We start from the raw sequence: 12483 nt of genomic DNA, 5'->3' as shown, positions 1-12483 counted from the left end.
TTGAAACTGAAAATCTTATCCGATATGAATAGTATTGACACGTAGGAACCCAAAAATCTTATCCGATATGAATAGTAGCTGCCCTAGGGCTCCCTTTGCGATGGCAAGGGGCTAACTGCTGGAAATGCTCTAAGCCCCATTACCTGTCGTCTAGCACTTGTACTTGGTTGAATTTTCTTAGCGAGTCCTTACTTAGTTAGGATTTTGGTTCCTTATTTCATTAGAATTTTGGTTACTTACAAATTATTATTTAGTCCTATTGTAATAAAGATTTACTTCATATTATAATTTAGATATATTTCCTATTTTATTTAGGATTAACACATTTTTGTACTTATATAAATATCTCCATATCAAAGAAGAATAATAATATAAACATAGATGAACATATCTGAATATTTACCCTATTTTGTTTGAGAAATTTCACCTATCATAATGTAAGGCCAATATTGATGGCAAAGACGATATACCCATCACATTATGACTTGGAACTCTTGACACCAAAAAAAAAAAAAAAAAAAATGACTTGGAACTTTTTATTTCTATCAACGGAGGAGAGAGAAACACTCAAACACTGAAACACTGTACGTGCGTCTTCAATCATGTGGTTTCCTTAGCTATCTTTGCATTCTCTGCTCTCTCATCTCTGTCTCGCACGAGTATGGAAGCTGGAAAGGTGTTAGAAGTTCTCTATACTTTTCCTGTCGAGGGAATACTGAACAAGCTGGCTTCACTTGCTGCTCAAGAAATAAGCCTGTTCCGGGGATTCAAAAAGGAACTAACAAAACTTCGTCAATCATTACTCGAGATTCAAGATTTCTTAGGCGATGTTGCCCATCAGCCACAAGAACGAGGCAGGGCATTGAAGGACTGGGTGAGAAAACTGAAAGACATAGCTGATGATGCTGACAATGTCTTGGATGAAATCAACTATGAAGATCTTCGCAGGCAAGTAGAACTGTCAAACCAAAAGAGGAAAAAGGTACGCAACTTCCTTTCCAGCTCCAATCCCCATTTGTTTCGTCAAAAAATGGCACATAAAATCAAGAGCATCAACGCATCTTTTTTGGATCTCAAATATGAGGCATCTTTCATTGGACTAGTTTCCAAGAAAATAGATCGAACCCCTCCAGAAATTGGAGGGGCCAGAGAAACCGACTCAATCTTTGAGGAAGATGAAATCGTCGTTGGAAGGAATGAGGATCTGTCAAAGATAATAATTACAATCTTGACAGACTCCAACTTGGATCAAGAAAATCTTTCAGTAATGCCCATTGTCGGAATGGCAGGCCTGGGGAAGACAACTGTGGCTAGGTCACTATTCAATAAAGATTCTATTGGTGGACATTTTGAGAAGAAAATATGGGTGTGTGTATCTAACACTCTTGAGGTCAATTCGATTTTAAGTTGGATATTAGAATATCTTAACCCAACAAAGGCTGGGATACAACGCCTAGATGCATTGCTTAAAAACCTAGTACAAGAATTGGAAAAAAAGAGATATTTTCTTGTGCTTGATGATGTGTGGAACGAAGATCCTCAAAAATGGAGCAATTTGATGACTTGTTTGTCAAAACTTCGTAGTGCCCAGGGAAGCGTTGTTATAGTCACTACGCGCAGTGCCAGTGTTGCATCAATCACGAAAAAAGTAATTCCAATGTATGTTTTGAGAAGTCTATCTGTTGATGATTGTTGGGACATATTGAAGAAAAGAGCATTTCCAGATGGTAATGCTCCTATTGCAAAAGATCTAGAAACAATTGGAAGGGAGATTGCCAGAAAGTGTGCTGGTATACCTTTAACGGCAAAGGTACGTAATGATATATCAATTTGAAGTTTCTTGCATTTCTTTATTTAATGGGCTTGACCGGGCCGGGCTTTAAAGAGGATAGAGAAAATATTGGGCCGGATCGGACCGGATTTTTTTAGAAAATTCAAAGCCCAAGTCCGACCCATGAGCCCCGGCTGGACTTAAACGGGCCTACTTCATTAAAAAAAAAATCATAAACTTAATCATAAGGGCATTTTAGTCCAAATTTGATATTAAACTCACTTAATTCCAATATTTTTACATCAAACAAAATTCATAAAACACCCATAAAGTCACACAACTTAATAAGATTTTCCACAAAAATATTAAAACCAAGTATTATTTTTGAGGTTATTACATAATTAGACCGTAATACGTTTAAAAAAATAATACGTATCAAAAAAATATATTTTTTTAAAGGATGGTATGAATAAATATGCAAATATTTGGTGATGTGTTCAAGAAAAACATGATTATATTTGGTGGTACGATTATGTTTCGTGATATGATTATATTTGGTGATGTGATATGTTGTTCATCTCATATATATATATATATTATTGAATTAATAATTGACACAAATTAATGTGCTAATCATCCAATTATAAACTAGGAATGAGTAAAGAAAAGTAAATGAAATGAAACAAATTATATATGTGATTTAAGTGATATAATCCTAAACCTAAAACTCTTATTTATACATAATTATATATGTATGCCGGCCTAACGAGCCAGGCCGGGCTTTAGACACCCAAGTCTAGCCCAGCCCAAAGCGGGCCGGGCCATCTCAAAGCTCATAACGAGCAGGGTTGGGCTTTTTTTTGATGGGCCGGGCAGGCTTCCATTGGCCCATGAGCCTGCGGGCCAAATGATGAGGCCTATTCTTGCTTACTGATGTGACTCAATCATAATCTGACACGTCTTCTTTATTAAAAATAATTAAAATGAAAAATAAATGCATTTTGAGAATACAAGGTGTCATGCATATTCTATGTCAAAAAGTAAAAGTGTGACGATGTCTTCATGTCATGCAAATATATGTGGTAGGTCCAATACAAATTAAGTCCAAATTAATTAATACGGCTTTTAGAATTCAGATTCAGTTGCTTGACTTGGCGCCAATCCCTCCCTGATCATACGCTTGGGGGGGGCAGTTTTGGAAAGTGAATATACAAGACAACTAGCTGCCGTCTTATCTCCTCATAGGATTTTGTCAAAAGTGAGCAAATCTTTGCATAGTAATATTTCGAGGTGATAGGCTTAAGTGTAGCAATTTTTCATTACATTTGTTATCACACCAGATGTATGCATTTAAAGGGGTTAAATAAATTGTAAACTTACTTCTATCATGCATTTAAAGGGGGTTAAATAAACTGTAAACTTACTTCAATCATGGTTTAAAATCGTCTATGTAATCATAAATAACTATATTTCACCATATCAACTTATCAACTTGTGATAACTCAAAATATAGAAGCAAGGTTTAGCGAATTACCACATCAATAAGCAATATTTTCGTGAATTGTGAGACCAGGTTTGACAACTAGTGTGGTTATTTTCACCTATTTGTCATATTTCCTCACCCACATTATCTTCAAATATTTAACGATAAATTTACCCCTTTGTAAAAAAACCTTTGCACATTATTTATCTCCTTTTGAAAAGAAATCGATGCCACAGTGGCTTCATGACATGTCTAATATGTACTAGTCGCTCCCATTACAGAACAAATTGATGCTAGTTCTGCTTCAGAATCAGCAATTGCTTGCCTTAGCTATGCCATTAACAAGGGAGACCATATATGCTGACAAATTCATGTTTTTTAATCGCATTTTACTATATCAAAGCATCTGTAGTTCTGATCAAGTGCCATTAACAAATTCAAAACATCATTTCATATTACAAGCCGGAAATCAACTAGAAGCATTCCGTTTGGCAGTAAAGAAAGATGAGGAAAAAATTTCAGCAATAGATTTTATCATTTAGAATATCGATACCTTTCCTAAGATGGATTTGCTTGAATTAATAATTAAAGGGTATTTTAGGAATAATGATGAGTGGAAAAATATGATTGTGTTTTTTCAAATTTACATAGTGAGTTAGAAAATAAGGTGAGTGGAAAAATATTAATATTGAAGTTAAATTAGTGCACCTAGTTTCATCTCATTTCTGTACATGTAAATTTTTTTACCTACAATTCATGTAAACGTATACCAACTTGCATGCATATATATATATATATATATATATATATGCAGTTTAATTGATCTACATTTGATGGTGCCTATCGTTTGAATGCTTGTTAATTTACCTATATTTACATGTATGCTACTTTATCAATATTTGCAAGTACAATGATTAGGCATATGTACTTAAAAATAATAGGTATTCACTAAGAAAATACAAATGTTACATTATAAATATATATGGGTATATATAGGTACCTAGATTTGCAAGTTCAACAATTTTCCTAGATATGTCCTAAGAAAATTGTAGGTAAATTATAAGGTACCTAAAACACAAAGATCAAGACCTATAAAGAGCAAAACGTGTTCTTTCTCTTTGAAAAATTAATTTCAAACTTTGATATAAGTAAAAGGAACAAACTAATTAATCAATTTGAAAACAAAAACAAAAATTATCACGCAGTCAAATTTGGAAACACATCATTTACTCATTGTTTGAATATATATTCCATTAAAAAATATTTAATTATATAGAAAATAAAAAAAAGACCCCCCAATCCCTAAATTTATGCAAAATTGAAATACCATTACTGGCATTGACTTGCAAATAATTTGTTGAAAACAATATTGTTACAATGTAATTAGCACCGGGTTTTATGTTAAAAAAAAGTAGGTTTTATTTATGGAAAAATAAGGTGATGTGTTGTAGGTAAGAAAAACTGCGTTTGAAGGGGAAAACCCAAATTTACTATTTACACACATGAACATTGGCTAAGAGGATTAAACATTCCAACAAAATAACAGTTTTTGGTGAAATGTTAACATTTACTGGTAACATATACAATACAACTAAGTTTTTTGAAAAAATAAATGATGTTTCCTGTTATTATAGCCAAGTCACCTAGTTAATCTTTAATATATACACTAATTTATGTACCAACAGGTTTTGGGAAGCATGATGCGTTCTAAATATAGTATTGATGAATGGTTGGAAATTCAAAAAAGTAAGATGTGGGAATTACCAGAAGGAGATGAAAGAATAGTGTCAATTTTGAAGTTGAGTTTTGATAATTTGAAATCACCTTCTTTGAAACAGTGTTTTGCATATTGCTCAAATTTCAAGAAAGATTTTGAAATGGAAAGGGCAGACTTGATCCAGCTATGGATGGCTCAAGGATTTCTATGTTCTTCTTATAACAAAGATATGGAGGATATAGGAGATGAATGTTTTACGATTCTGTTGCAAAACTCCCTCTTTCAAGATGTTATAAGGGATGACTTTGGTACTATTATCTATTGCAAGATGCACGATCTTGTACATGATCTTGCTGAGGTTGTATCAAGATCTGAAATGGAAGATAAACTTGAGAATCAACACGTGGCATGGGATCCTTCCAAAAGTTCCGAAAGAAATGTTGAGAAACGGCGGTCACTGTTTGTGAATGGTGATCAAGCCCTTATAAGCTTTAAGGCTTTGCGTGTTTTAAATTTGTACCGGGCTGATATTGAGGAGCTGCCAAGTTCAATTGGCGTCTTGATACATTTGAGGTATTTGAACGTTTCTCGAACAAAAATCAAACAACTCCCTAAGTACATTGGCAAGCTTTATAACCTACAAACGTTAAGAATGGAGGATACATGGAATCTTAAAACGTTTCCAAAGGAAATGGAAAATTTGATCAACTTGAGGCATGTTTATTTTGATTATGATATGCCAGTTCCATTTGGGATGGGACGATTGGAACATCTGCAAACAATATCTCCTTGGTTTCCTTTGGACAAGGAAAGTAATCGTGGAATTGACGAGCTGGGGGGCTTAAACCAATTAAAAGGTGAACTAATTATTAGAGGTTTGGAAGATGCGAGGGACGGAGTCCAAGCAGGGGCATCAAATTTAGTTGGGAAAGCAAATCTACGAAGGTTGACATTAGAATGAGGGGAGAATGACAGGGAAAGAAACGACAGAGACATTGATGTACTAGAAGGCCTCCGACCCAACTCTGAGTTAGAAATCTTAACGATTGACAAATTCATGGGTTCTAAATTAGCATCATGGATGATGAATGGTTCGTTGCCACTCAATTTGACAGAGATTCGGTTAGAAAATTGCGAAGAATGCAAACAAGTCCCATCACTTGGCCATTTATCAAATCTTAGGCTTGTTCATTATTTGGAAGGTATGCATAAGCTTAAATGCGTGGGAGTTGAGTTTTATGGTTATAACCATGTTAACGGTGCGGCTACGAGTACGAAGAAGAAAGAGACCTTGTTTCCAGCATTGAAAAGCTTAACTATTAGATCTTGCCAAGCTCTAATTAAATGGGAGGAACTGCCAACAGATGAGAAAGTAGCGGTGTTTCCCTGCCTTGAGGACTTGATTATAAGGGGCTGCCCTAGTCTCGAGTTCATTCCAATTACCCAGGCCAAGGGCATGCCATGTCTCCGCAAATTGGAGATTCGGTTTTGTCGGAAATTATCAAGCTTGCCGATTAGCTTAGAACATTGCATCTCTCTTCAGGAGTTGGAAATGGATTGACAAGTCTACCGAGTGGGCTACCATCCTGCACATCTCTTAAGAAGTTGAGAATCGAGTCATGCCACAATTTGATATCTCTGCCAGAACTTGATGTATCCAGGTTGCAGTCTCTTTCCTCTTTACATATATTTCATTGTATGAAATTAAAATATTTGTCATTGGAGGGGATACGGTATCTTACGCGTTTAGAATCTATGAAAATGGGTTGGTTTTCGAAGGAGCTCGATTCTTTCCCTGATTTTGAGCTTCCATCACAACTCCGAACTCTAGAGATCACAGGGTGGCCTAAGCTCAAGTCTCTGCCTCAACAACAAATTCAACACTTGACTACTTCTCTAACGTCTTTGAAGATTGAATCTTTTGATGGTGTGGAGGCTCTTCCAGAGTGGTTGGGTAACCTTACATCTCTTACCCACCTGAGTATTCGGAGGTGTAAGAATCTCATGTATATGCCTTCTTTACACAGAGTGGTTGGGCTTCGTGAATTGTTGATTGACTATTGTTAGGCATTATCAAGCTGGCCAAGTGGGTTGGAATATTGCACCTCTCTTCGTAGGTTGAGTATAGATAGGTGCTCCAATCTAACATTCATTCCACTTTCACAATCTGACTCTGATGCTCCCACACTCCCTCTTCTTGAGGACTTGGCTATAAGGAGTTGCTCTAGTCTCGAGTTCATTCCAATTGCCCCGGGCAAGGGCAAGGGCATGACATGTCTCCGCAAATTGAAGATTGAGGATTGTGAGAAATTATCAAGCTTGCCGACCATGTTAGAATATTGCACCTCCCTTCAGGAGTTGAGTATTCAAAGATGCCCTAATCTAGAGGCTATTCCCAATTTAGACAACCTCACATCCCTCCGTGACTTGAGTATTAGGGGTTGTGATGGATTGACAAGTCTACCCAGTGGGCTACCATCCTGCAAATCTCTTCAGAACTTGACAATCGAGTCATGCCACATTTAAAATATTTGCGAATTGAGGGGCTACGCTCTCTGACGAGTTTAACATCTATAAGTATGGGTGCGTTTTCGGAGGAGCTCGATTGTTTCCCTGATTTTGAGCTTCCATCACAAATCCAAACTCTAGCGATCACAGGGTGGCCTAAGCTCAAGTCTCTGCCTCAACAACAAATTCAACACGCCGCTTGTCTACAAGATTTGTACATAGAGTCTTTCAACAGCGTGGAGGCTCTTCCAGAGCGGTTGGGTAACCTTACATCTCTTAACACCCTGAGTATCAGTCTGTGTAAGAATCGGGTGTCTCTTCCCGCTGTTGAAGTTATGCAACGCCTCACTGAACTACAAGAGCTAGGGATTGATGCATGTCCCCGTCTAGGGGGCAGATCCGCCCTCAAGAGCGGCCCAGAATAGCACAAGATTTCTCACATCCCGTATATAACTGGTAGGCTTTTTATCACAAATGGTCCTTCAGGTTTATAAAATTATCACAAATCATCCTTCAAGTTTTTTTGTGACACTAATAGTCCTTCAGGTTATCATTTACCCATCAAAATGGTCCTTCTGTCAGTTTCTGTCAAAACTGACATTAATTCATGTGCTCAGCTTGCTTTTGAAATGATAATCTCATTTTTTCCACTCAACCTTCAACCAAACTCAATTGTCAAAACCCTTTCCCTCCATTTCCTCATGGTCCTTCCAGTTTGGCGCCCCTGTAATATATAACCAATCTTAAAAAGTAAACTTCTGAAGAAATTGAAACAATCCAAGCTCAAGAGAAATACCAACAATGGAGAACTGCAGAGAAAGACCAAACTCATGGATCAATATGAAAAATATAAGTCCTGCAAATTCATTATCAGTGGCACATCAAATACAGAGTCTTCAAAAAACTATTGAACTACATCAGTACTCAAAAAACCAGTGCACCACATCAGTACTCAAAAAACCAGACCTAACACAATATATCAAAATGAACTTCCCAAATCCTAACACAATACATCGAAATGAACTTCCCACACAACACATCAAAATGAACTTCCCATACAATACATCAAAATGAACTTCCAAGTCCTAACTCAAACTCTCCATGGTCTTCCTCTTTTTGCTGGAGACTTAAGTCTTTTTTGCTGGGTTGGTGTCGTGCCTTAGTTTGATGAAGAAGGTTGTGAAAGAGGAGGCTGTGAACCCACTGTTGGTACCGATGCATGAGATTGTGCAGTTGTTATCCTGTTATGGCCTCCTCTTGCCACCTAAACATATTACTACACTAGTAAAACGCCAAAGAAAATGATATCATATTTTGACCATAGAAAATGACATATGAAAGTGAAAGAACCTTTAACTTTTGTTTCCTTTGCCTAATTGGCTTATCTTTGGGGTCTTTTCGGCCAATTTGAAGCTGCAAATAAAATCTCAACATTATTATGAATTATATATAAGGTCCCACCTGTTTATACCTTTTTATATTGGAATGAAATATGCAAAGGAATTTTATACCTGTTTGGTAGCTGCATTTGTGCTAGAGGTCCCACATGTTTTCTTATTGTGTCCGTCCTGGCCACATTTGCTGCATTTGAATCTGTCATAAACCCATTTTCTCAGTCTATTTCTTGATGTTGCAGTTGGTGGCTCTCCTTGCTCTCTGACACGTTTCTTTTTAGGTCTCCCAACTTGCTTCTTATATAAAGGAGGCAACAATGGGTTAGGATCATGTCTTTGCCATTGATCTATGCTGGGCATTGGTGATATAATAGGGTTATAAGACTTCAAATAAGCATTTTTTCTGTAACATTCATCTACATAGTCAAAAGGGTCTTGCCTTCTCCTACCAATGCAAGCGATTGCATGAGAACATGGGATCCCACAAAGATCTCATCTCATACAAGAGCATGATCTTGTTCCAAGATCTACAGCATATTGTCCCCCTTCCATATTTGTCACTTGGTACTTCATATCCCCAGATAATATTGGAATGCAGTACCCAGACTCAACCTTGTTTTTTTCAACAATTTTTTCAATCCTTGGTCCCACTGACTTTTTCCATTTAAATGCAGCAACCCTCATATTTGCCATTCTCACCATGAGATTGGTCCTTATACTCTCAAGCATTTGAAGAATTGGCTTGTACCTTGCCTTCACTATGGAAGAATTAAAGGCCTCACACAGGTTTTTTAACAACATATCACACTTATAATGGGCTTTAAAGTGTGATCTACTCCAGTGTTGGGCTGGCTTTGGATGCAGCCACTTCCAAGCTGCTTCACTTTCCATCTTCATCCTTTCCATTTGACATTTCCACCAAGGGATTGTTGTTGCCCTAGCTGCATCCCACAAAATTTGCTTCAATGTTAATCCAGGATGTGATCCCTTAAAGTTGTTGTAGAAATGCCTCACGCAGTGTCTATGTTCTGCATTGGGTATCAACTCAGCAATTGCAATGCTTAAACCTTTTTGTTTGTCCGATATAAAAGCGTAAGTATGGCCATTTTCAATCCTTAAATCCCTTATCAAATGTTGGATGAACCATACCCAAGTTTCCTTATTCTCAATCTCCACAATTGCATAAGCTATAAGAAACATTCCATTGTTCCCATCCGATCTAACTGCTGCCAATAATTGTCCAGGATGTGGTCCCTTAATAAAAGCTCTATCCATACCTATTAGAGGCCTACATCCTTCTATAAACCCTCTCTTGCAAGCATCCAAACATATGTACAGCCTATGAAATCTTCTTTGATCACTATCCATCTTTGTTTTAAGCACCACTGTGCTTCCTGGATTTGCTTTCTTCAATTCCTCACAATAGTCATGCAATTTGTGGAATTGATCCACAAAATCACACTTGTTCAATGTACATGCCTTCTTCCTAGCTCTATAGATTTGTTGGGAAGAAGGTTCTAACCCAAAATCCCTCTGAATTGCAGCTGTAAATCCCTTTACAGACCAATCAGGATCTGCCCTTAACTCATTGGAATATTTCTGAGCCATAAAGGTTGAATTCATCCAAAACAACTTCTGGTCAACTGAACAATCATGCTCCAAATTCATTGTTTTAATCACCAAGGTTGGTGACTCATCAATTCTTGATGCATATATTACAAATGGACATCCTTCCTCACATGCAGCCCTCACCCTATTCTTGTCATTCTTCTTAAACCAAAATTTTCTTCCTAACTTGCAACTATAATGAATCACAGCCTCTTTGAATTGACTTTTGTTCGGAAAGTGCATACCAATATCAAAGCTTGGATTCCTCAACATAGACTCTCTCCTCCATTGTCAATAGTTAGGAACTACTTTGGTCTTTTTCTTCTTGCTACTAACTTCATCATTCACATCAGATTCATAGTACCCATGTTTGCTTTGAAAATCCTCAGAGTTTTCCACATGATCTGAAATCTCCCATGCAAAAACCCATCTCTTCAGGCTCCTCTTCAATTGGATTATCTATATTTTCCTCAAACATATTATTATCGATCTCAATCTCTCCAGCTTCTCCTATTTGCTCATAGTCATTGTCTATGAAGTCCATATCCAATGGATCTTCCTCATCTTCATCTTGTTCCTCTTCAACCTCACTGTCGTTTTGCCCCTCATATTGTACCTCAAAAGCCTCATTTTCCCCCTCAGTAGGTAGGTCCCCAAGCTGCCATTGATTTCTGCTTGAATTCTCTTGTTGTCTTTTAAAAGTATCAAGGTTGTCATCATTCCAATTAATAAACAAACCATCCCAATTCAAAGATTGGGCCACATGAATCTCTTGCACCAATGGTATTTCATTATCAACAGTGTTTATAGGCATACAAGGTTGACTTGCTGGTTGTTGTCTAACTACATACAAAGGCATATTTCTACTCCTAGGCATGGCTGCAACCATCTTCAACACGTGCTCATCATTTTCTAGGATTTTAAAATCCTCATTGTCCACCTTGTAAAAAAAAAACTAACTCATTCCTTTCATATCCTAATTGTTCTACAATCCCCACAAGCTCAATCCATGACATTTTATTTCCATCTACGTGGTCAAGAAACACAACCTCTCCTCCTACATATTCATCAATGCCTTCCCCTTTAATCAGTTTGCCTCCATGGTGAATCTCAAGACTAAATTTATCAGGATCTGCCAAGAAGAAATAATTAATCAATGCCAAAAGCCTTCTTTTAACTTAATTATCTTTTATTTTTATTTTTAAAATCAGCATCACATACCTAAAAAAATAAGGTAAAAACAGACCTAACAATTAAGTAATAAATAATACATAACTCAACTACTATTAAACAAAGTAGTAGTACACGACATATTTCAACAATTCTCAAACCAATAAAACAAACATGGTCCACACCAAAGATAAAGCCAAACTGAAAAACATAAAGATATCATTGACAAATATAAAAAGTTTAAAAATATTGCACAATCAAAATACAACCACATGTTTCACAAAACAAAACAAAACAACCACATTTGCAGACAAGCTGTAGTTTACACTTTAACAAAGATTAAAAAACTAACCTGGATACTTTGGCTGTTTCCCCCCCTTTCGAAAGAACTCTTCGGACTCATCCATCTAGTCACTTTTGTAAGAAGAATAATGCGTATTTGACTCTTACGAACCCAGATATTCCTTTTGTAGACCAGCTTTATCAATTAAAAACCCAAAAAACCTTAATTGTGCAGGGCCCGAGGATGAAATGGAGGGAAAAGGTTATATATGCTGTTTAGAGCACCAAAATGGAAGGCCCGATGAAGAAATGGAGGGAAAGGGTTATGTCAATTGGGTTTGGTCGAAGGTTGAGTGGAATGATGCGATTATCATTTCAAAAGGCAGGCTGAGCACGTGACTTTAACGTAAGTTTTGACAGAAACTAACAGAAGGACCATTTTGATGGGTAGATGTTAACCTAAAGGACTATTAGTGACAAAAAAAAACTTGAAGGACGATTCGTGATAATTTTGTAAACCTGAAGGACCATTTGTGATAAAAAGCCTAAA

The 12483-nt window shown here is 36.8% G+C and overlaps 1 protein-coding gene across 1 annotated transcript; it reads left to right on the top strand.

The window, feature by feature from the left end:
• The first annotated feature begins 661 nt into the window (after positions 1–661).
• On the top strand, positions 662–3860 carry LOC117613657 (putative disease resistance protein RGA1). Its single transcript, XM_034342248.1, has 2 exons — positions 662–1810; positions 2908–3860. Exons 1-2 carry the CDS (start codon positions 662–664, stop codon positions 2941–2943), a joined length of 1185 nt encoding a protein of 394 aa, XP_034198139.1. The 3' UTR covers positions 2944–3860.
• The last annotated feature ends 8623 nt before the right edge of the window (positions 3861–12483 follow it).

This window comes from Prunus dulcis, unplaced genomic scaffold (genome assembly GCF_902201215.1).
Source record: "Prunus dulcis unplaced genomic scaffold, ALMONDv2, whole genome shotgun sequence".
NCBI lineage: Eukaryota > Viridiplantae > Streptophyta > Magnoliopsida > Rosales > Rosaceae > Prunus > Prunus dulcis.
Note: the sequence above shows the minus strand (reverse complement) of the source record. Positions and strands in the feature narration are given on the sequence as shown.

Bases quoted from the DNA above. Each gene is read 5' to 3' on its own strand.
- LOC117613657 (XM_034342248.1), top strand. From the start codon at position 662: ATGGAAGCTGGAAAGGTGTTAGAAGTTCTCTATACTTTTCCTGTCGAG. The intron at 1,811-2,907 runs GTACGTAATGAT...TTTAGAATTCAG, and splicing joins GTATACCTTTAACGGCAAAG to ATTCAGTTGCTTGACTTGGC.